The sequence below is a fragment of the Protopterus annectens genome, chromosome 1.part1, assembly GCF_019279795.1.
Source record: "Protopterus annectens isolate FY-2018-M chromosome 1.part1, PAN1.0, whole genome shotgun sequence".
Lineage (NCBI taxonomy): Eukaryota > Metazoa > Chordata > Ceratodontiformes > Protopteridae > Protopterus > Protopterus annectens.
This window is the reverse complement of record NC_056726.1, coordinates 28,171,493-28,197,738: the sequence shown is the minus strand read 5'-3', so window position 1 is coordinate 28,197,738 and position 26,246 is coordinate 28,171,493. Positions and strand designations below refer to the sequence as shown.

The window sequence follows — 26,246 nt, the reverse complement described above, 5'->3', positions numbered from 1 at the left end:
CCTACATCTTTTTTCTCAAACTCCCACTCACAGTTCGTTTAGCAGTAAGCTGCTTGGCAAAGCATGCATAAAAATTTCCTGTATGAGCCTTCATACATGTGCAGCACTTTAAGTCTCAGAAAAGCAAATATAACAGCCACCTATAACCAAAGTAATGATGCCCACACAATAACAATATTATTAATAAAACAATTTGTGTAGCAAAGCACAGCTGTCTAATGGAAAACATTAACACAGACCCAGCAACAGTGTTGTGTTTACGATAGGCTGTATCCCAAAACAGAAAAATCGTTGCATAAGGATACATGACAAGGAGAAGATATACAATATGCTTCTGTGGGTGTATAGAATTTATTAATAAGACATCACTAAATGGGACTAGTTCACTGCAATCGACTAAAATGATGCCATGTGCGCTAGATGGAGAATGATCTGCATACAATACAATACAGAATTTGGACATTTTACTGTCTTCATGCACTGTATTTAACATAACCTGTACTATCGTACTTTGGAGGGATTTATTAGGTTGGGATCCAAGGTACATTAAATGGTCAGCATAACAAGAAAAACAAATGATTTACAGTGAGGGATATGCATCCTACCCCAAGGAGCAACACACTTATGACTTGAAATTAATACTAGATGGGGACACTGACTTTTCACATATCTAAGGGTAGTTCAGAAGATCACTAGTTCAACACATCAATGTGTCCTTGAGGTGTAGGAGTTAACACTTTCGAGTGAAAGCACATGTGGGCACAGGGAGGGCATGTAGGCTGCACAAAGAAAACAGCTGGGAGCTGAATTACAGAGTCATTTCTTATCGGAGCGGGAAGAAGGTTTCTTATGTTCTGGAAAAGTAAGACTTCTTCCTTTCCTCCGTCTCACAGCATTTTGCCTGAAATGCTAAAGGAAAACTAAACCTTTGTTTTTCACAAGGTGCTACAAAGTTCAGGGAGGAATTTTACTAAGTTTTCTTCTTGCTACTGAAGCTTGCCAAAATTCTGAAAAACATCAAATGAAGCACCTGCATTCATTTGTTGAACAAACACATTTATGATCACTATTTAGTGACAGGAAAGTAGTTCCTCTGCAAGTGAAAAGGAAGACGGACACAAATAAAAGCTTTCCTTATTTTACGAAGGAACCATTAGGCTAAATATGACCAACATAAAAAAAACTACAGACAAGATGATGTGACCTAAATGGAGTGACTACTGAAGAGAAACTCAGAAATAAAGGCAGATAAGAAATGGTCTTCTGAATGCACAATTACTATAAAGAATACTGTTGTTAAAAAGAAAGCCCCAATCAATGAGCAACTGAAAAAGGATGCACTATTAGTTCATACGTGTTTACTAGGTTAACAACCACAAGGGCCTTTTTAAGCCTAGCCATGCATCCCAAATCTCTGACAAGTTCCGATACCCTTGATAAGTGTAAGCTGGGGTTTGGGAGTTAAACCATTTATAGACTACCTGCGTCCATTAGAGACGTAGGTGCCAAACTAGGGATGAATTTCTGGTTTCCCATCCAATTCTCCAAGTTGCACGTGAATTGGGTTAGGCAGAAACTCTGCTTCACGTGGATGGGGAGCCTGTTCCACAGACATGGTAGTCTCTAGGATACATACCCATCTCTCCAGCAGGAACAACTTATATCACAGGCAAGGTTTAAGTCTTTAGAATGGGCAACACTGGTGCTGTTTGTTTTGTGGATATGCAGGGGGTCCATCGGAGTGAGGTCTGACAATGCCCTGTATGCCAGGCATAGATCTCCCCTCAAAAGCTTGTAGGAGGCAGACTACAGAGATAGGGCCTTGAGGTGGTCTGCATAGGACACATTACTTATGCCCTGTATTCTTTTAGTGAGGAACCTCTGTAGATGTTCCAACTGTTGGATATGCCTGGTTAGGTACATACCAAAGGGGCATTGTACTCAATGATGGATCTGATGAATGCCAAATACATTTGAACAATGACTTCCTTGGACTTAGATACCATACCTTTGTTTGTAAGTTGGGCAACATAGAATGACCTCTTCACCACTGTAGACACAAGATGGTCAAAGGCTAGATTACTATCTGTGTGTGTCCCCAAGTCCCGGACTACTGGGTCAACTCTAAAGGGTGTGTTGTCAATATGACAGTTAACTGGGATGGATGACTTCCCAAAGGATACTATTATGCATTTCTTTGCATTTAGTTTTATTCCATGGCTCTGACAGCAGCTATTTGTGCGTGTCAGCACCTCCTGTAGAATATTTGTGTCAGTGTGCAATTCAATGACAGCTCCTAATTTGCAATCATCTGCAAATTTAGTCAGCCAGAGACCACTGACATTAGCCTTGACTTCAGAGAAGTAAATCCCAAAAAGAAGCGGTCCAAGGACTGATCCCTGAGGGACTCCACTTGTGCCTGGCCTCTTTGTAGAGGTGGACTCCCCAGTTCTAACTTCCTGGGTCCTGTCTCTGAGACAGTTGGCTATCCACTGGGTGACATACGGGTTTGTACCCAACATCCTGAGTTTGTCAACAATGCCTGTACAGGGTATTGTGTCCAATGCCTTGGCCATGTCAAGGTAGGCAGTGTGAACAATTTTGCCCTCATCCACTGCATTGGTAACCTTCTCCAAGAAGTCCACCAGGTTGAGTAGGCATGACCTGCCCTTGAAACCAAACAGGGTTGGGTCCAGTGTCTGGAGGTTTACTATACCTCTGTTGATCATCTCCATGATAATTATTTCCATGGCGTTACATATAAGACTAGTGAGACTTATGGGTCTGTAGTTTCCAGGGTCTCTAGATAGCCCACCATTGTGCAGGGGATGACTGTTGTCTTTCGCCATTCATGATGCATGAAACCTGTTAGGAGGCTACAGTTAAATAGTAATTCCAGAGGCCCTGATAGGTCATTTTCATGCTATTTAGAAGGCATTCTGTGATACTGTAATTGATGCAGTGCTCTTGGTCTTAGATACAGCATTAAGGACCTGTTCCCTAGTGACAGTAAGGGGTGTTATAGTTTATATTTCCTGAGGGAAGGTTGAGGGGGGAGAGGGGTAAAGTTATCAGCCAGGCAGTTTGGTACAGTGGATATAAAAAGTGTACACACCCCTGTTAAAAAGTTTTTGTGATATAAAAAATGAGACTCAATAAATCATTTTAAAACTTTTCCTACCTTTAACGCGCACACCCTTAAACTAATACTTTGTTGAAGCACCTTTTGATTTCATTACAGCATTCAGTCTTCTTGGGTAGGAGTCTATCAGCATGGCACATCTTGACTTGGCAATATTTGCCCACTCTTCCTTGCAAATGTGCTCCAAATCTGTCAGATTGCGAAGACATCTCTTGTGTACAGCCCTCTAAATGTCACCCGCAGATTTTCTATTAGATTTACGTTTGGGCTCTGGCTGGGCCATTCCAAAACTTAATTTTCTTCTCGTGAAGCCATTCTTTTGTTGATTTGGATGTATGCTTGGGTCATTGTCATTCTGAAAAGTGAAATTCCTCTTCATCTTCAGCTTTCTAGCAGATGCCTGAAGGTTTTGGACCAAAAGTGACTGGTATTTGGAACTGTTCATAATTGCCTCCACCTTGACTAAAGCCCCAGTTCCAGCTGAAGAAAAGCAACCCCAAAGCATGACACTGCCACCACCATGCTTCACTGTGGGGACGGTGTTCTTTTGGTGATGTGAAGTGTTGTTTTTGCTCCAAACACATCTTTAGGAACTGTGGCCAAAAAGTTCAACCTTGGTCTCATCAGACTATAACACATTTTCCCACATGCTTTTAGGAAACCTGAAGTATTGTTTTACAAATCTTAGCTGGGCCTGGATGTTTCTGTGTGTAAGAAAAAGGCTTCCATCTTACAACCTTACCCCATAGCCCAAACATGGAAAATACGGGAGATTGTCACATGTAGTACACAACCAATACTTGCCAGAAATTCCTGAAGCTCCTTCAGTGTTGCTGTAGGTCTCTTGGCAGCCTCCCTGAACAGTTTTCGTCTTGTCTTTTCATCAATTTTGGAGGGACGCCTAGTTTTTTGCAACGTCACTGTTGTCCCATATTTTCTCCACTTTTTGATGACGATTTTCAGTGTGTTCCATGACATATCCAATGCTGTGGAAATTTTTTCGTACCCTTCTCCTGACTGACACCTTTCAACAATGAGATCCCTTTGATTCTTTTTAAGCTGTCTGTGAACCATGGCTTTTGTTGTAGCAGGCAACTGAGTAAATGTCAGGAAAATCCTACTAGGACAGCTGAACTTTATTTGGTGTTAAACAGAGTCTCTTTAAGTGTGTACCCAAGAAGACTGAATGTTGTAATTAAATCAGAAGGTGCTTCAACAAAGTGTTAGTTTAAGGGTGTGCACACTTATGCAACCAGCTTATTGTACATTTTTTATTTTTTATATTTTTCCCCTATCAGATTTGTTTGTTTTTCAATTGAATTGTACAGATTAAGGTCACATTAAATGTGGGAAAAGTTTTGAAATGATTTATTTTGGTCTCATTTTTGATATCACAAAACCTGGCATTTTAACAGAGGTGTGTGCACTTTTTATATCCACTGTATGTCTTCTGGCTCATTACAGGTGGCTCCATTTACAGTGAGCTCTGCACGCAATTCTGTATTGCCTTTAGGTCGCGGACATAGCTAAAGAATGCTTTGTGGATGCCCTTGGCCTGGGAAGCCAAACAACTCAAATTTAGCTTTGGTAGACTTTGTCCTCTGTGTAGTTTGTATAGTTTGATGAGAGTGCTTTTATCCAGCTGGGTGCTGCACCTCCTAATTTTTGCATGATTTTCTTTCAACTGTTATACAGCCTATTAATTTTGTGATTCCACCAGGGTGACTTATTTTTTTAGTTAGTTCTGTGCTTCTTCCTGGTGGGTACAGCTGCCTCTATGCAGCTATTAACATGCTTGTACAGGGTTTCTAAGAACAGTTCTGCATAGGCAGCAGTGTTCTCGGGGTTTATGGGGGCATGAAATTTTGCCAGGTTCTCACCTAATAGCAGGAGGTTAGCCTTAGAATAGTTCCTGAATATTCCAGGTTTTATTTTACTTCAAAAGGAGACCATTTTGTGGTCTGACCTTACCAGGGAAGGCATTGCAGTAGAGGGTGTGTGTAGCACTCTCCCATATTAGTGAGGACCAGATCCAGTGCGGTTGCACCCCTGGTTGGTGTATTGACTGCCTGGTCCAGGGATGGCCCAGGGAGTTTGTGTTTACAAAATCCAGAAATCTTTGTGCATGTACGTTTGGCATTGTATAGGATTCCTAATTAATAGTGGGGTAATTAAGGTCACCCATGAATATAGTATTGGGTTGGATGGCTAGGTTTTCTAATAAGTTTAAATACATGGTATGGGTTTCCTCGGTCATAGAGGGGACCTATAGCTTGCAAGGAAGTGGTATTGGATTTTGCCTGTGGTGATTTGAACATGAAGCAGCTCAAGTGTATTGTCCTGTTTGACCAATCTTGAAGTATATTTATCTTTAATGTAAATAGAGACACCTCCACCTTTAGTCCCTGCCTGTGAAGTACCTGGCCTAAATGTGTGTAAGGCATTATAACCTACCGCTGATGGTGTGCTCTCTATAGCTTTAAACCATGTCAAAGTGACCGTACAGATGTCAGCATTCTCCAGGCTAGTTAGGGTTTCTAGGGAGTGGAGATTTTATTTAGACTCCTAGCATTGAGCAGTAATACCGTCAGATTTTCTTGGTTTTGATTTGCTATGTCGAAAGTACTTTCAGTTTAGCATTGCCTAAAAAAGGCACTATGGGGAAAGACGATGTTTTAGCTAATATTCTAAAGCCTAGAGAGGAGAGGTGCAGACCATCCCTGGCAAAGCAGCATGTTCTGTTGACCATCTCCTTCCATGCTGACAATTGCACCCCCCTTAGAAAGGCTCCAGAAACTAAGCCAATTATTAAAGTCAATCATCTTTTGTTCATATTGTGGCATCATCCTTGGAGAAGGTAAAATGCTGCTCAATGCTAGGCTCATACCAGCCTAAGACTCTTATTCCGAGAGCTCCATGTCTCTCTTCATACAGTCTAGGGAGGTACGTCTCAGGTAATTTACCCCCGCATGGACTATTATGGAGTCATATTGGTAACTGTGGTCCAATGATCAGAGTGCCCGAGTAATATGGTGGATCCTAGCCCCTGATAAGCAACTGACCGTGACTTTCTCCTTACTCAGCCTGGTGAGAGGGGCATCAGTGTGCCTCACGATGGAGTATCCAATGACTAGAATGTCGGATTGTGTTGTGGCTTGCCTTATGGGCTTAGAGGTAGAGGCTCCATGAAATGTAGCTCTATATGTGGGTATTGTTTTGAAAGAGTGCATTCGGGGCTGCTGAGGTTATTTGTATGTGTACTTCATCTAGGAGGTCTTTGCGGTTTAGGAAGGTTACAATTAGTGTCTCAGCATATGTGGGTCGATAGTGCAAATGCATGGGGGTGGAGTCCTATTTAACCAGCTGACTGAGGAACATGAATGACACCAAAGATTTCTGCTCAGTTCAAGATAACACAGTTCATTATCGGTGCTAAAATGAATCTGTCATTGTAGCATACATGTTTTATTTAATGACAAACATAAAAAGATTAGCCAATATTTGCTTTAGAAAGCTTTTCCTGTGATAAGCATTTAAGTGCAGGAAAAGGACATCACAAATAAAGCCTAACACCTATCCAGCTTACTCAGTGTTCCTCTTCACTTGCCACAGAGTATTTTCTATCTCAGCAGAGGTATAATGTCACAGTTTCACATACTACTATAACCTACCAGCTACTTTTTCACATCTTACATTTTTTCTGATCAGATAAAAGCCTTAAATCAAATAAGAAATGATGAATAAAAGAAAAAAATACAAGCATATACATTTATACTCATCCACACATACACAAACAGACCATCATTTTAGTTTATTTTATTCTGCTGCTTCACTTAGTAAACTAGATTTCTGAAATTGACTGTATACTCTCATCAATACTCTGTGCTTCCTATTCTCCATTAACATTTTACAATTCTGACAGCTAGAAAGTACAGTTGTGTACACTTACCATAAATGTAGTTGTTAGTGTATTCACTGTTGCAGTCATCACATTTGGGTTATCTGCTTGCAGTAGCCATCAGTCGGCCTGATTAAAGACTTGGGTCCTGTGTCGGTTGCTGTCTCTTCTTCCGTGATGTCAGGTCGTCAGGGCTATAAAACATGCAGCCGACGCCATTACATCAGTTTTTCTTGCTCCAGATGTCAGGTATCCCCCTAAAGGGAAACAATTAAATCTATAAAAATACAAGGATATACCTCCAACAAAAAAGCAAATACACCAAAAAGCTTTTAAGCATAGTAAAGGAGAGTAGAGGTATAGCCAAAAGAAGTAAGGGGGCTGGAGGGAGGGTAACCAGGACTGCGAAAGTGAATACACTCGAACATCTACATTTATGGTAAGTGTACACAACTGTACTACGTTCTTCGTGTTTCACTGTTGCAGTCATCACATTTGGGTAGATTCCCAAAGCTAAGGATGGGAGGAGGAATTTAGATAGCATTAGGACCTTCAATTAGGCCCTGCAAGACTGCAGTGGAAAAGCCAGCTCTGGATTTAGAGAAAACTGGCAGATGGTAATGCTTGGTGAAAGTATGTACAGAACTCCAGGTAGCAGCTTCTAGGATGTTTCTGGTAGGGACGCCTCTGAGAAAGGCTGTAGAGGTAGATGCAGTGCTGGTTGAATTGGGTCTGAGCCCCTGTGGAATAGGTTTTCCATGGTGCTTATAGCAGAAATTAATGCAATGGCCTATCCATTTAGAAATGGTTTGCTTTGAAATAGCCTTCCCCTCTGCCCCTGCAGCAAATGCCACCAGCAGTTGTTCAGATTTCCTTTGAGGCTTAGTCCTGTCCCAAGTAGAATCTAAGGGTCTACATTAGAACATCGAAGTTTCAGAACTTCGAATGTTCTAATAGCGACCCCTATTCAGCGAATGCTGAAAACATCGAAATACAGAACAGCAAATTTTTTCCTCGGGGGAAAAAATTTGCTGTTCCAAAACACATACACACAACACAAGCACACCAGACAAACAGCAATCCACACATTACACCTAAAATCTTACATCTAACCCTACACTAAACTGTACATACACCAATATCTACCCACTTACCTTAACCCAAACCCTAACACTAAGGTCCATCACTATCGCACACACACCTCACCTGCCCCCTAACCCTAACTCACCTACCCCACCCTAACCCTCATGTCCACACATTCACACACTTACCTAACCCGCGCCCTAACCCTATCTCACCTAACCCTACCTAACCCGCGCCCTAACCCTATCTCACCTAACCCTCCCTAACCCTCATGTCCACACAATCGAACACTTACCTGAACCCGACACGTAACTTTCCACCACAGTGCTGAAAATAGCGACGCAACAGGAACGGACAACCAAATTCTTCAGCTTTCGCTGAATACGGGTCAATATTAGAACATTCGAAGTTCTGAAACTTCGATGTTCAAATATAGTCCCGAATCTAAGTTGTCCGTGCACATCTAAGGAGTGCAGTATTCGTTTCCCTTTGTTCTGTGGATTAGGGAAGAAGGTTGGCAGATGAATGGACTGATTAAGGGCCACACTGGATACCACCTTGGGCATGAAAAAGGGATTGGTCCTGAGGGACACCCTGTCCGCATGAAAGATGATTGAATTACAGGCCCTTATGGCAGTGGAGCATTTCGATACCCTTCTTGCTGAATTGATTGCTAACAGGAAAGCGGTTTTCCAAGAAAGGAATTTTAAATCTGCATAGCAGCTAGCTCGAAAGGAGGAAGAGCGAGTTTCTCCAAAACAAAGTTAAGGTCCCAGTCTGGAGTTGGAGCTCTCCTGGGTGGTCTTAAATTTTTGGCCCCTCTGAGAAACTGCTTGATCAGTGGATGACAGAAGAGGGGAGGTTCTGTATTATAATGAGCTGAAATGGCTGAGGCATGAATTTTGATGGAGGATAAAGACAGGCTCTTGAGAAGCATCTCAGTTAAGTATTGCAAAATCTGAAGTAAATTGAGCAATGCTGTGCTCATCCCTTGAGAGTGGTTCCAGGCACAGAATCTTTTCCATTTTTCAGCATAAGATTTCCTAGTATTAGGCCTCCTTGCCTCTAAAATTATATCCATCACTGGTTTACTGAGGGATGGTAAAGGAGAAATTAGGTAATTAGCCAGGCTGCTAGGTTCAGTGTTTGAAGGTGAGGGTGCAGAATCCGGTTCTCCTGCTGAGACAACAGGGAAGGAGACTGAGGCAGGTGCCATGGGGCCAACAGTGACACTGTGCAAGAGGGGGTACCAGTGCTGGCGTGGCCAGTCTGGTGCAATCAAAATTGTCCTTGGTTTGTCTTGATTGATCTTTAGTAGTACTTTGGAGAGCAGAGGCAGAGGAGGAAAGGCATAAACGAATAGGTTTTTCCAGCTAAAGGACAGGGCATCCACTTTCCAAGTTTGTTTGTGGGGAGTCCTTGTGCAAAAGTTGTCCAATTGACAGTTCTGGGGGAGGCAAACAGGTCTATATCTGGGCTACCCCATTTGTTTGTCAACATGTTGAGAATCCTTGGTTCCAGTTTCCACTCGTGTGGGTCCATGAGGTTTCTGCTTAGTTCATCTGCCAGTGTATTTAGCTTTTCTGGCAGGAATTGAGCTTGTAGATGCACTTGGTAGCTCAAAGCTGTATTCCACAATGCCATGGCTAGTCTGCAGAGGGGATAAGAATGTGTAACCCCCTGCTTGTTTATGTACCACATAACAGTGGTGTTGTCCATCTTTACCATTTCCTGGAAGAATGTGGTCCTTGAAGGCTGTCAGAGCATTCTGTACAGCTAACATCTCTTTTTGATTGATGTGCAGGTGCATTTGACTTGGGTTCCATTTGCCCTGAATGCACTTCCCTGCCAGGTGAGCCCCCCATGCATAGTCTGATGAGTCTGTTGTCAGGGTTTGGGCGGCAGGGGGTAGTGTGAATGGTAGTCTCTTGTTTTGGTGGCAGGCCTCTGTCCACCAAAGGAACTCTGGGCATAGGCAAGATATGATAGGAATCATTGCTTCTAGATCCTGAGAATGCTGACACCTTTTTAGATACCATTGTAGTTTCCTCATATGCAGTCTTGCATATGGAATTGGAAGAATGAAGGAGGCCATGAACCCCAAGGCTTGTAGTATTTGCCTTGCAGATAGCAGGGTTTTTGTGGCCACTTGTTTGAACTAGGTTGTCAAATGAATTTGTTTCTCTGGTGTGAGGAAAGCCATCTGGGAAGTTGTATTCAAGCTTGCTCCCGGGAATATAATTTGTTGACAGGGTACCAGGTGTGATTTATTTTCGTTTATGGTGTACCCCCAAGTTAGCACCCTCTGTACAAATGCCAGATGATTCAAAAGTATGTCCTGGCTTTCTGCCTGAATTAGACAATTATCCAGGTATGGGTATATTTGAGTATTTCTTTGCCTGCAAAATGCAATGACTGGAGCTAGGCACTTTGTGAATACCCTGGCCGCAGTAGATAAGCCAAAGGGCAGTGCAGAAAACTGATACTGCGTGTAGCCTGCTTTGAAGTGTAGGTATCTTCTGCAAGATTCCCTGACTGGGATGTGCAGGTATGCTTCCTTTAAATCTAGTGTTGCCAACCAGGCATCTTTGCCTAGCATAGGAAGCAACTGGTGAAGAGTCAGCATCTTGAATTTTGGAATCACCAAAAAGGTGTTTAGAGTAGACAGGTGCAGGACAGGATGCCATGAATTGTTCTGGGTACCAGGAAAAGTCTTGAATAGAAACCTTGTCCCTTTTCCTCTTCTGGTACCAACTGAATAGCCCCTATGCTTAAGAGAGAAAGTATTTGCTTTTGGGCCTCTGCACACTGATTTGGGGGTAGATCTGGCCACCTGCTTGGTGTTGGTAACGTGTGGAAGTGAAATCTGTATCCTTGGGACACTATGTTTAAAACCCATTTGTCCTGGGTAATGAGTTCCCAGTTCTTTGCATGAAGAGCAATTTTTCCCCCCAAAGAGGCGGTCAGTTGAGAAGTGCTTGGAAGTTTTAAAAAGAAGTCACTGAGACAGTTTACCATGGGGGGGAGCTTTATTACTCCCAGATTTGGAAGTGGAGGCCCCCCACTGCTTAGTCCTGAAGCCTGGGTGCTCTGCTGGATCTGGGTTTGGACTGAGAAGATCTGGAAGAGGCAGGAAAGGACCAATTCTTGGAAGGCCAATGTCTTCTAAACCTTGGAGGTTGCACTTGTAAGAAATCTTTAACAGTTTGCATAGATTTAGCTTTTTCCTCCATCATTTTAAGAACTTCTCCTGCCTTGTTGCCAAACAGGCGGTCCTGATTTAAGGGAGCATCCAGTAATTTTGCTTTAACGTGATCTGTCAAGGATTGCTCTTTACGCCAAGCATGCCCACAAGTACAGACCCAGTTACAACAGCCCTGCAAGATGACTCTAGTGAATCAAAACCACATTGCAAGGTATGCTTTCCAACCTGTTCGGCTGAACTCAGTACATCCTGTAAATCCTTATATTCAGCACAATCAGGAATCAACATAATTTTCTGTTTAAGCAATCCAATAATATGCTGCTGATACTTTAACATATGAAACTGGTAGTTTAAGGTCCTAATGGCCACAGTTGCAGAAGTGTATACCTTTTTACCCCATCTATCCAGCACCCTGGAGTCTCTATCAGAGGGGGTAGGATTTTGGGCAGTAGTAGCTTTAATGCCCTTGGGTCCCTGTGAAATGGTCTCAGGATCCGCAGTAGGATTTTTGAAAAGGAACTTGTGAGAGTCAGGGACCCTGTAATATCTATAAGGTTTTCTGGGAGCAGGAGGTACAGAGTCAGGGGCCAAGCTAGATTCCGAAAAGACATCATCAACAATGTCTAGTACAGGAGGTATGGCTAAAGGCCTGTGCTGGTGCAGGAGTAAGAAATCCCTAAGCCTCTTTTTAGAACTGGGGGAAGGTTGGCTTCCCCTGATTAAAGTAATAAGGTCTTCAGCCATTCTTATCATTTGTTTTTTAGGCATAGAGGCCTGACCATGCGGTCTGGGCATTAGTTTTCTAGGCATGGTTCGAGTTTTAGGCCTTGAAGAAGATGGCGTTGGTTTAATGCACAAGTCAGTAGGCCTGAGTACACCCTCAGAAGCCGGTGCCTGCACAGCGGCTCCGGACCCATCCAAGGTACAGACATCAGCAGGTTCCACAGTTAAAGCATCTCATGGCATACCGGACTCCGAATGGGTCTCAGTAGAGGCCTGCGAATCTGAAGTAGCGGGTATCAGGGACTGCGGAAGCGCCTCATTGAGTACTGGCGAACTGGCGACTGGCTTAGAAGAAGTGTCTTCGGCAGCTTTAGACCTAGACGGCCTGTCTCTGTCTTTATCTTTGCGTTTTTTCGGAATGTCAGTAGTCGGATGGCTTACCGAAGACATATCAGGATAAAGTACAGTTTTGTACCTACCATAAATGTAGATGTTCGAGGGCTATTACAGCTGCAGTAATCACATATGGGTTTTCAGCCGTCAGGCGGTCCCTCGGTCGGCCGAATTCCAAAGTCTTGGTCCGGCGTCAGTTGTTGTCGCGTACTCTTCTGACGTCAGGAAGGCCAGAGTATATAAGACACAGCCGACGCCATCTTCTTCAGTCTTTCTTGCCCCAGATGTCAGGTGCCCCCAGAAGGAAGGCAATACATAAATAAATCTAATCCATAAAAGTAAGCAAATAATACATAGCAGGATAACCCAGTCAGTAGGTATGAAGAGGTATTCAGACCCCAAGGTCTTACCAAGTGGGGAAGGAGGGTGGGAAACCTGTACTGCAGCTGTAATAGCCCTCGAACATCTACATTTATGGTAGGTACAAAACTGTACTATGTTCATCGTGCATTACAGCTGCAGTAATCACATATGGGTAGAATCCCAAAGCTATGCATAGGGTGGTAGGTACTATACGGAACTGGGTTGAGCTACAATGCCCTGCAAAACTGCAGTGGCAAAGCCTGCTCTTGTTCTGGAGTATAAAGGCAGATGGTAGTGTTTTGTGAAGGTATGTACAGAACTCCAAGTGGCTGCCTCCAAGATATCTTTAGTAGGCACTCCTCTGAGGAAGGCTGTAGAGGTGGCTGTGGCCCTAGTGGAGTGAGGTCTGATACCAGTAGGGACAAGCTTTCCATGATAGGAATAACAAAAGCGTATGCAGTGACCAATCCACTTGGAAATGGTCTGTTTGGTAACAGGTTTCCCTTGACCCCCCACAGCATAGGAAACGAGGAGTTGATATGATTTTCTGAAGGATTTGGTTCTGTCCAAGTAATAACGTAGCTGCCTATGGATGTCTAAAGAGTGTAGCAGCCTTTCCCCTTTGTTTTGAGGGTTAGGGTAAAAGGTAGGAAGGTGTATGGCCTGGTTTAAGGCTACCCTAGATACCACTTTAGGCATAAAGGAAGGGTTGGTACGAAGGGAAACCCTGTCCTGATGGAAGATGAGGAATGGCTGCACCGCCATGAGGGCCTGTAACTCAGAAACTCTACGAGCTGAAGTGATGGCCAGTAGAAAAGCTGTTTTCCAGGACAAATATTGCAATTCTGTTGAAGCAGCAGGTTCAAAGGGAGGTAATGTCAATTTTTCTAGTACGTAGTTAAGGTCCCAAGCTGGCACTGGCTGTTTCCTTGGAGGTCTTATGTTCTTAGCCCCTCTGAGGAACTGTCGTAGCAGTGGGTGTGAGAATAAAGGAGGATCCATGTTGAATTCTGCAGAGATTGCTGAGGCATGTATTTTGATTGAGGAAAATGAAAGTCCATTGCTCAAAAGTTCCGCTAGGTACTGCAAAATCTGAGGTAGGTTCAATTTTCTAGGGTCCTGCCCTCGTTTTTCATTCCAACAGCAAAACCGCTTCCATTTTGGAGTAAGCTTTTCTAGTAGATGGTCTTCTGGCCTCCAAAATGACATCCTGCACCTCTTTGGAGAGTAGAGTCTGATGTGATGCTAAGGAATTTTCCATGCAGCGAGACTGAGAGTTTTCAGCTGACTGTGAAGGGTTTTGAAATTGTTCTGCGTCAGCAGTAGAGGTGTTAGAGGCAGGGGCCATGGAGGAGTGTGTGTTAGGCTCCTCAGGAGTGGATACCAGTGTTGTCTCGGCCAGTCTGGAGCAATCAGTATCATCCTCGGCTTGTCTGTTCTTACTTTCAAAAGTACCTTGGGCAGGAGAGGTAGAGGTGGGAATGCATAAACTGACCAAGTTGTCCATGTGAAGGAAAGCGCGTCCACTTTCCAGGCCTTTGGGTGGAAGGTCCTTGAGCAAAACCTTTTTAATTGATGGTTCCTGTGGGAGGCAAAAAGATCTATATCTGGCCTCCCCCACGCTTGAACAATCTCTGTAAACACCTGTGGATGTAGCTTCCATTCGTGAGGATCTGTCATATGTCTGCTCAGAGTGTCTGCCAGTGTGTTTTCCATTCCTGGCAGGTACTGTGCCTGAAGTTCTATTTGTCTTTCCAGAGCCAGGTTCCAAAGAGTCATGGCTAGTCTGCACAAGGGGTATGAATGAGTTCCTCCTTGTTTGTTTATGTACCACATTACTGTGGTGTTGTCTGTTCTTATGAGCAGTTGTCCTGGATGCAAGAATTCTCTGAACGCTGAGATTGCATTTATTACTGCCAGCATTTCTTTTTGATTGATGTGAAGGTGCTTTTCTTTTGGGGCCATCTGCCCTGAATGCACCTGTCCTTCATGTGCCCCCAGGCGTAGTCTGAAGCGTCTGTGGTTATGACTTGTGTAGCTTGAGGCCTGCAGAATGGGAGGCCTGTGTTTACTTGGCATGCTTGGGCCCACCATATGAATTCCTTTTGAAGACAGGGAATTATTGGAATCTCCGCTTCCAAGCTGTGACTGTGTTGAGACCATAGATTTTTTTAGGTACCATTGAAGTTTCCTCATGTGCAGCTTTGCGCATGGGATTAGAAGAATGCAAGGTGCCATGAATCCCAGAGCCTGCAGGATTTTCCTTGCAGTAAGCCTGGTACTTTTTGCAAGTATTTTGAAGTACTGAGATAATTGCCCTTGTTTTTCTGGCGTAAGGTAGGCCATCTGGGTGTTTGCGTCCAAGTTGGCACCCAGGAAGGTTATTTTCTGAGAGGGTGTTAGCTTTGATTTCTCCTTGTTGATGGTGTATCCCAGAGAAAGCAGTAACCGTGTCACATATGCCAGGTGTTTCAGAAGTATGTGTTTGCTGTCCGCTTGGATCAGGCAGTCGTCCAGATAAGGGTAAATTTGTATCCCTTAAAGTCTGCAGTATGCAATCACTGATGCCAGGCACTTGGTGAATACTCTGGGCAGTAGATAAGCCAAAGGGCAATGCAGAGAATTGATAGTGGTTTGAACCTGCAAGAAATCTGAGGTATCTTCTGCAACTTTGTCTGATTGGGACATGCAGGTATGCCTCCTTGAGGTCCAATGTTACCAGCCAGAACCCCTTGCCCAGCATGGGAAGGAGTTGCTGTAATGTGAGCATCTTGAATTTTGGCACGAGAAGAAATGTGTTTAGGATGGATAAGTCCAGTATGGGTCTCCAGTCGTTTCCTTTTCTTGGCACCAGGAAAAGCCTTGAATAAAAACCTTGTGCTTGTTGGTGCGTAGGTACCTTTTGTATAGCCCTCATGTTTAGGAGCTTTGTAATTTGTAGTTGTGCCTCTACCCTTTGATTTTGTGGTAGATTTGGCATGCCTCTCATTTTGGAAGAGTGTGAAAATGGAATTTGTAGCCTCTGTTTATAATGTCCAGAATCCATTTGTCTGTTGTGACAATATGCCAATTGTTTGCAAATAGTGCCAGTTTCCCTCCCAAAGGTGCTGCCAGTTGAATTTTGCTTGGCATAGAAATGAGGGAGTCATTGAGTCTGCTTCCTGTACTGCTGTGCACTGTCGTCACCACCTCTTGGTGCTGGAGATTGCCATTGTCTGCCTCTATAGGACCCTCTGCCCTCTGTCCTCTGCCCCTTCCGTGTCTGTATCTGCCTCTTTGGGGCTTGTCAGTGGTTGGAAAGGACCAGTTTTTTGAAGGCCAATTCCTGCTGAACCGTGGTGGCTGGACCTGTAAGAAAGCTTTGACAGTTTGCATAGATTTTGCTTTTTCTTCCATTTTACGTAATATATCCTCAGCATTAGCACCGAAAAGAACATCCTTATGTAAAGGTGCATCCAGAATTTTTGCTTTCACATGGTCTGGCAGATTTTGTTCCCTAAGCCATGCATGTCTGCGAATTACTGATCCGGTAGCGGCCGCTCTGCTGGAGGCCTCTAGGGCATCATAACCACATTGTAAAGTGTGCTTACCCACTTGCTCTGCACTATGCATCATATCCTGCAACTCTTTTATATCTGGTTGTTCAGGTTGTGACATTTTGGTCTTTAATTGTGATAACAGGAATTGTTGATATTTAATCATATGAAACTGGCAGTTTAAGGCCCTCATGGCTAGGGTGGCCGAGGTATAAACCTTCTTACCCCACCTTTCTAGAGATCTAGATTCCCTTTCTGCAGGAAGTGGATTCTTGGCCGTGGAGGCCTTAATTCCTTTAGGGCCTTGAGAAATAGTTTCAGGGTCTGCATTATGGCCTTTGTAGAGGAACTGATGAGAATTAGGTACTCTGTAGTACCTATCCGGCTTAACTGGTGCAGGAGGCAGAGAATCAGGATTAAGGCAAGCCTCCGAGTAAACATCATCCAATACCTCCAAAACAGGAGGAATAGCCAAAGGTCTATGCTGAGGTAACCAGAGAAATTCCCTAAGCCTTTTCTTGGAGTCTGAAAAGTCTTGGCCTTCCCAGTGGAAGTGCTCTCTCAAAGAGTGTAAGGTTTCCCCAAAAGAAAAATCCTCAGGGGGGGATACAGAAGGAATAGACTGCTCTGCATCCGAATCCTCGAAAGGGGAATAAGAGTGTTCTTCAGCATCAGAATGTTCTGATAAAATGGATCCCTGGTCAGAAGAAGGAGAATCCTCCTCTACTCTGGGTCTCTTGTCTGGAGGGGTCTGGGAGCCTCTGATAAGAGTGATAAGGTCCTCAGCCATTTTAAGCATGTGCTTCTTAGGCATGGGCCCAGGTGATGGGCCTTGTGTAGCCGGCCTAGTATGGTGCCTGGCTGTTTTGGATTTAGTGAAGGCCTTGATAGAGAAAGATGATGAAGGCCTAAATACACCATGGGTGGATGTAGATCTATCCACATTGGTAGGCTCGACATATGCAGAGGCTTCGGTTGTAGTCTGGGAAAGGGCCGAAGAACCAGCGGTCTCGGGTACAGAAGACCCCGCCGAGGGAGTGTCGTCGGTAGTCAGGGACTGCAAAGGCGTCTCACTGAGAACCGGGCCACGTGGAGCCTGCTTCGGCGTGGTGTCGGTGGAGACCGCGGTCCTCTACTGGCGGTCCTTTTCTTTGCATTTTTTAGACAAAGCGGTAGTCGGAGTATCCGACGACATTTTATAATTAAACGCTTTACCAAAAAAGTGCTGGGCGAACTCCGCCCGACGCTTGATAGTGCGTTTATTGAAGGTAGCGCAAAAGCGACAGCCCGAGACGTCGTGGTCTGGGCCCAAACAAGGTATGCAAAGGGAATGGAAATCCTTATGCGGTATTTGCTTCCCACAAGAAATACAATTAACTTTTTCTGACATCGGTCTGAGGCAAGAAAAGATTCCCCAACGGGGTACTTAGCTTTAATGAAGACTTCGGTTCCAAAATTTTTCGTAATTCAGGAGCTGGCCGACCGGCACTTGCGAACTGCTTCTGCTTCGGGCACCACGCGGCAAAAAAGACTGAAGAAGATGGCGTCGGCTGTGTCTTATATACTCTGGCCTTCCTGACGTCAGAAGAGTACGCGACAACAACCGACGCCGGACCAAGACTTTGGAATTCGGCCGACCGAGGGACCGCCTGACGGCTGAAAACCCATATGTGATTACTGCAGCTGTAATGCACGATGAACATCTGAACCGAGCACCAAAGTATTTAGAAGCGAAAATATACCAACAACGTATAGTTTGCGGTTTAAATAAGGCACAAAACCGACAGCGAAGTACGTCATGGTCAGGGCCTAGGCAAGTAATACAGTACGAATGAAAATCTTTATGAGGTATTTGCTTTCCACAAGAAATGCAATTATTTACTTTTACTGACATCGGTTTAGAGCAAGAAAAAGTTTCCCCAACGGGGTACTTAGCTTTTAGTTGAAGACTTCAGTTCTGAAACACAAAAAATTTCAGGAGTCGGTCGACTGGCACTTGCCAACCGCTTCTGCTTCGGGCACCGCATGGCAAGAAAGACTGATGTAATGGCGTCGGCTGCATGTTTTATACCCCTGACGACCTGATGCCACGGAAGAAGAGACAGCAACCAACGCAGGACCCAAGACTTTGTTAATCAGGCCGACTGAGGGCTACTGCAAGGAGATAACCCAAATGTGATGAGTGAAACACGAAGAACATCAGCATGGCTGAATGGCTTAGCAGTGGAAACACCCCCCCCCTCACAGTTAAAGTGAAAAATGAAGAAAGTCATACTATCAAACAAAAATTAGTGATTCAAAGAAAACTGATGCACATGAAAATTAAAAAGGAAAATTGCATAAAAATGATGATCATTTCAGAGGTAATTTACTTTCCTAAAGTGCAAACTTCCATAATCTGCAGCTAGAGTAAAACACAATAAATCTATATGAGCAAGATGCTTGTAACTACCTGCAGCTCTTCGCAAAGAAAGCAACTCAGTGGTAAGTTTTTACATGAAATCTGCACTCTACATGCATTCACTAAATGTGAGGCTTACACTTACCGCAGAAAGGTAAGAACAGCCAACTCATGATTCATACATTTAAAACTTACTCTCCTTCCAGGTACATGTCATAGTAAAATCCATTCTCAATAGGTGGTCCGTAGCAAAGGCATCCTCCATACAGCCTCTCCATTGCTTCCCCCAAAATGTGGGCACTAGAGTGCCAGTACACCTAATGTAAAGAACGTAAACAGTTAAAAGAGTGGTGTTCTGGATCTAATTAGGGCAATCAAAAACAACTGAAAAATAGCTGCATCACTCTGTGGAAAAGATGAAAGGTTACACAGCGTATTAACTCGTACTGAATCAGCAGACTTATAATGCAACAGTGGAGGAAGGCACAAAAATCTAAGATGGCCTTTAGTTAAGTACATCAACAATGTAAGACAGCTTTCAGTCACGTACAATCAGCTAAGCTTAATAAAGAATGTATCTGGCTACAAAAACTCTTCTACGATTCTTCAGATTCAGCCTCAAAAACCTTTCTTCTAATGAGGCTGTCTCATAACAACTCTGCTTTATCTGAGTATATGGCCAGTTATGAACGTTTGAGAAATATTATAACAAGTAGAATGATACAGACTGTCCATTTATTGTGGACAAACTATGAATGTTACTGTAAAGATTGTTGGACACTTTTTGAAGCATATTTGTTTTGCAATTGATTTCATTTCCACATATACTCATCATTTTAAAGTTGCAAATGATACTGTAAAAAATAAAGTTAACAGTGTGCTCTTTAACTTTTTACTTCCATCATTTACTCTTTCTCTACAACTGTGCTCACAAAATGTCATGGTAGGTATCGGGCAATGATATGCATATATTTGCTGTAGGTAATTAAAACCAATCTATTTCTTTAGAAAAGCTGCTTCTTATATTGCGACCTCACTACTACATCTTCACATAATTTAAATTTTCAATTCAAGTTGCTGACTGCAATACCTTGCTCACACGTTGTCTTTCTGGGAAGCATGTAACTCCTACAGAAACATTTAGCATGCAACTACAGTAGCCTACCACACCATTCATTTTTGTAGTGTGCCATTGTTGGTGCAGTCTATCATGATGTCATGGTATGGGATTTCAGCTCCAAGAAAATGTTCAGGGGCAGTCCTTAGCAACAAAATAAAATGCAAAAAACTTTCTCGTCTAAAGTGAGGAGGTCAAACTGAACTTAATGGATTTATTAGTTACACTTGCATCAGAAAGTGCTCAATACACTTTAACAAAACAGAACTATGTAGATCTGACACAACTGAAGAAGCACTGCAATCGACAAAATTACACAAAACTGAACCTTTGTTTGCTCTGGATTTGGAAAAAAAAATACCACCATGGAGCCTCCTGCTTTCCACAATGACATCAAAACAGAAGGCAGAAAAAAATGGGCACTATGTTATCCAGGCTTGTATACTATTTCACACACATTCACTAGCTTGTATAACTGTATTTCATTTACTTACATTTTTTTTCTTCAAGGTTGAAAAATGAATCTTCAAATTCAAATTGCTTACAACGGTAAAGAATAAGGTGCGTATGCTTGGGTTCCTGCCAACTCACTAAAAGTAGTTTCGGCAAACATAACAAAATTAAAGTACATTCACTGAAACTACTTTCGTTCACAGTGAAGTTTGCATGTTTCTCCATGGTTATGCAACCCTGGCATTGCTATATACAAGTTTGAGGGGGAGATGTCCTCCCCTCCCCGCCATATCACTCACACACTCAAGTCTCTCAACAACAGGTACTGTTATGACTCCTCATAGCCCACGTTGGTGTGAATGACTCAAGACATACCTCTCTGAACTATTTGAAATGAGACATGATTGAGCTCGCTGAATGTGTGTCCCAGGCAGGTATGTCCCCAGCCTTAAGCAGCCTCCTACAGTCATCCAGAATGATGTCTCAATACAAACAGAAAATGATTGAAATTAATAATTGGCTTAGTTTCTGGTGTCATTCAAAGGACATCCAGTATCTAACAGCTTGGGAGGACATGACTGACAGACCATGATGCTTTGCCAGAGATGACCTTCAACTGTCTCCCCTGGGCTTCAGGCTTCTGGCAAAGGCTCTTGCCTCCACATAGTGCTTTTTTTAGGCAAAGCCATGAGGACAAAATTATCAACTTGAAAAATTCTTCTAAATGGAATTTAAAGGTCTTGTTGCTAAACACTAGGAGTCTTAACATGAAACTGCACTCATTGCAAGCATTCCACGCCCTGGAAGATGCTGACATTTGTGCAGTCACTGAAACCAAGTCCTAGAGAGCACCCCAGCCTTACCAGGTTACTTGTCCTACCATACTTTTAGACCCCAAATGGAGAGCTACAAAGCCAAAGAAGGTGGAGTTTCAATATTTATCAAAGACATACACACCTCCAGGCTGGTCAAACAGTATAACACACAGGAGGCACTCCAGGCGCACTTAACTGTTGACAAAACACCTATTCAAATCATAGCTAGCTATAGTCCCCCGACCATGACTCAGAAGACCCACTCCACCTATCTGAACTAACTTGAATCCATCAAAATTCAACACTCTACCCTGATCCTGGATGACTTAAACTACCCAACCATACAGTGGAAGACGTTATTCTAGCTCAAACACGAACGCCCAGAGATTCCTTGACTTTGTCAATGCCAATGCAATGGATCAGCTGGTCGACACCCCACACAAGAGGTGAAAATATCCTAGACCTGGTACTAACCAACACGAATAGCCTCTGTAGCACCGCTACAGTGTTATCCTCCTTGGTAAGATCCGAACATAAAGCAATCACTTTCGAAGTCACCATCTTCCCTGCCCACCCCCCACCTGCCAGGGTCGAACAAAAAACACTTTAACAAAGCTGCCTACAACCTCCGGAGAGCAGGTATAAGCAGCTTCACAGCCACCATCCTTTCAGCTGGAACAAGGACTAATGTCCAAGCCTACACCAAAAAACTATATGAGCACCTATATATAGTTGCATGGACTCAGCAATACTGGACAGGACCAAATCATCTTTCTCAAGGAAGAATAAGCCTGTCTGGTGGACAGCAGCAATAAAAAATTGTTGTCCAAGACCAAGGAGTAGGTGCCAAGTTGGAAGCAATCTCTCCTTTGTCTGAATAAGCAAATAAGACCACTGGTGAAATCCTCTAAGGCTAACTTTGAGTCCAAATTGGCCACATCCACTAAGGTCAATCGCAAGACCTTCTTTGCATACGTTTGCAATCTTAAAGGTAACTCCCAAATCTGCTTTGAATTGGTGGTCAAGAATACCACATACACAAACGCCACAGATATATCCAACCTGCTGGCAGATAAGGTCAGTGAAACCTTCTCCCCCCCTGCTCCACCATCAGTAATCCAGGACATCCCCAGCAACTGCCACCCCTCCCTTCATCATCAGGGAGCAGGTCATTAATGCCCTCTCAAAGGCAAAAAATACAGCCTCCATGGAACCCGATAACATCTCTGACTGTGTCCTACATGAACTCAGGCAAGAGCTCTCAGCACCACTAGGCACCCTATTCAATCACAGCCTGTGCACTGCCTTCATCCCTGCAGAATGGAGGACAGCTACTGCCATCTCTCTACACAAAGATGGAGCATCCACCAACCCAGACAATTACAGGCCCATCAGCCTAACTAGCCTGATCTACAAGGCCATGGAACGCATTATCATGGACCTTACAAACAAGGACATTGCCAAACTCCAAACTCTTGATCCCACACAGTTTGGTTTTGGCAAAGGGAGATCATGCCTGTTAAAACTGGTCGCCTTCTTCCAAACAAACAGTCACCAAAGTCATGGATGAGGAGAAGACAGTGCACACCACCTACCTTGACCTAGCCAAAGCCTTCAACACTATTCCCCACTCGGGCATAACAGATAAACTCTCCCAGCTAGGCATCAACTCATATGTTACCAGATGGGTAGCTAACTGGCTCACTAACGGATCCCATTCAGTCAAAACAGGGGAAGTCACCTCTAGTAGTAGACCTGTAACAAGCGGTGTACCCAAAGGATCAGTCTTGGGGCCTCTACTTTTTGGGATATACTTTTCTGAGATGCAAGTCAAAACCAGTGGTCTGTGACTGACCATGTTTGCAAATGACTGCAGGCTGGGCACTGTCAAATTCCACTAGTGATGTGAACAGCCTCCAAGAGGGCCTTACCCAAACTAATGACTGGTGCCAGAAGCATGGCCTCAAACTGAATGCCAAGAAATGCATCATTATTCTCTTTGGGGAAAATGGTGTCCCCACTAATTATCACATTAATAACAACGTACTAAGCATGTAATCAGTTGTGAGGGACATGGGCACCCACGCTGATAGGAACCTGACTTTTGACTACCACGTTGCCTCCGTTGTACAGAAGGCTTTCTATATGCCCCACCTCATAAGTAAGGGTATTTCATCCAGAAACAAAGAGGTCATAACATCCCCATACTCCTCCCTTATCAGACCCATTACCGAGTACAATGCCCCCTTCGGCATGTGCTTGCTAAGCACATGCAGCAATTTGAGAGATCAAAGGTTCCTGACCAGGAAAATTCAGGGTCTCAAACACCTATCCTACACAGATAGGCTAAAAGCCCTCTACTCAGTCTCATACAGGCTGCTCAGAGATGACCTGTGTCTGGAATACAAGGCCGTCTCAGACTCAGCCTTGTTGGAGTTGCTACATATCCGCAAGTCAAACTCCACTCACGCAACCCGCACGCAAGGCCTCACCATGGTCTGTGACAGTAATAGAACTTGTTGGTGGGATAGATTTGTGTCCCAACGACTCCCCAATCTGTGGAACAGACTGCCTCTCCATGTCAAGCAGAGTGCCTCACTAGCCCTTTTTAACAGGAACCTGGACGACTGGATGGGAAATGGAAAACATATCCCTGGGATCCCAACCGTGTCCCTGCTGAACAGGGAAAACACGTGCTGGCTTTGTGGGAACATGGGTGAAATTCTTGGCTAGGCTTTTAAGGGCCTCTGGGCCAACAGCCTAGTATTATCCTATGAACCTATGCAGTGCAGGCTGGCTTGCCCCCCCCCCCCCCCCACCAAAAAAAGTGTCTTAGGTGTTTTGCAAACACTTTTTGAATATTTTACGTTCACTGTACCATCTACATACACTTTTTAAAATATTTTCCTTTTGCTGAAACTGCTTTTGGCGTGTCAATATGAATCCCATCTGTTTCTGATAGTCCCACCAAAATTCACTTATTTACTCACCAGATAAATCACCACACTGAATGAGGTCATTACCAGTCACAGTCCAAGTAAAGGAGACTTCCTTGAATAATTTTAGGAAAACAGCTGCAGCATAACTCTGCCACTTACTATTAGACAATAGCCAATTAGACTTAAGCCACCTTAACAGAGCACTAGATGAAGTTGCACAGCATCTGTACCAATGCGCTGTCCTCCGATACTGCACTCAGAGGTGGAGCACTTAACATGCTATTGACACTACTCTACTGCAACAGCTGAAACTCTAGTCAGCTAATTCTAGGTAAATACAAAGCTGCACTGTTCCCCAAGCCGTAAAAAGCAAGCAACATAGTCAAGCACTCCACGATACAGCTCTGCACACTTATCTGTGGTGACCAAACATGTCACACACTATTTGCAGAATATCTAAGGCAGTGAACACAATGGGTTAGATGACATTTAATTATATTTAATTCCAGACCCAATAAAGCGGGAGTTCTGTACAGAGCAGTACTTGGTCCCCCATGCTTTACCAATTTATGTATATGGCATATGGTGTAAGAATGTTAATGAGATACTTTGTCAAAATCTAATGATTACTATGGTTCATCACTATTCCTATCAAGTCATTTAGGCTAAACTCCAGTTTTTATTGTTAACATCCTGTGGACAATGTTAAAGAGCGTTCTGCTAAATGCATCAAAAACCCAATGTTTTCTTCTAGGAAACAAAGTTCTCTCTGTAGACAGAAATGTTCCTGTAAATATCATAGCTGACTCAACCAGTACAACCAATACAAATCAGATCAAGTACTTTGCCTGCATCTTAGATCAAGACATGTCAATTCTGAATCACATATGACTTGTATAACTAGCAGAGTCACCAGCCAAGTAAGTCAGCTGTTTCAATAAAGTTTGGCATCACCTACTCTGAGAAGTGAATCAGCTTCTTTTATACTACTACTGTGCCTCATATTTGAAAATATCACTCTAATCGACTCAAAATCAAGGACCTTAAGAAACATTTGTGACAACTCACACAAAAATGCCACATATGTCCTGCAGGATTTAGAACTTCACTATTCTACTCAAACTGGAATGGCTTGCCTTTTCAAAAGAAACATCCACAGGAATGTCATATGACCATTAAAACAAACTTAAAAACGACACGGAGGTCTGATAAACAAGCTACCTTCTGGTACTCCCTAAATTGATAGCAAAAATCAGACAAAATGCCAAATGCATCTCTCTCCACATAGTTGCTGGTTATATGGCCTTCAGCAGTGCTATCACTCACCACATATCAGAATCATCATCCTGTCAGTCACATTCAAAACAGAGCTTTAGACCCAGTTTAAAGTATCCCTCTGCCCAGAAGTGATAAATCACCTGAAAGAAACAAGGTGTTTACTTACAGTATCAGTAGATCCATGATAAGGCCCCCTGCAGTATGCAGCCACTGGGATTTCATTCTCTTAGACCAATAAACCTGAAATCTTCTCCAGCTCCAACAGTAAGAGGCACACGTGTCTCAAGTCCTAGCAAGTCATATGTCAGGTTAAGAGAGAGCACTTAGCAGCTGTTGTGCCTTGCTTGACGTCCAAGCACTGAGCAAGTACGACCAGAAAGGCAGAAACACACACACACACACACACACACACACACACACACACACACACACACACACACACACACACACACACACACACGGCTGTCTGACTTGCACAAAACATTCACTCAGAGATGTTGGATGAAGAAGCCATCCAGACAGTGGGAATGATAGGAGGCTAATAAGCCCCCCACCACAACAAACACACAACTTCTCACAGATCAGCTAATATGTTGAGTACATACCTGTTACCTACATCTCAGTCAAAGGCCCTCTGCAGGTAGTAAGTGTTGGGAAAAATCCAATGCAGAATATAGTAAATCCGTCTTGGAAGCCAAACATTTATGAAAGTCAAAGAAAACATTTGAGAAAAAAATCAGTCTGAAGTACATAACTACCAAATGAGGTATAAGTTCTAGACTCCTGCTCCATGCAATGATGCTTGATGAAGGCATGAAATTATGGCCAAGTTGAGTGCCACAGTACAAATGACCGAAATCCAGGTATGCTTAAAACAAGAATGGAAGTAGCCAATCCCCA

The 26,246-nt window shown here is 43.5% G+C and overlaps 1 protein-coding gene across 1 annotated transcript in view; it reads right to left on the bottom strand.

The window, feature by feature from the left end:
* TARS1 (threonyl-tRNA synthetase 1) overlaps positions 1–26,246 on the bottom strand; it is a 767,350-nt gene that overhangs the window by 608,023 nt on the left and 133,081 nt on the right. The window contains exon 5 of the mRNA XM_044073446.1: positions 18,940–19,061. Coding sequence (XP_043929381.1) covers positions 18,940–19,061 — 122 coding nt within the window. The remainder of the gene's footprint in view (positions 1–18,939; positions 19,062–26,246) is intronic.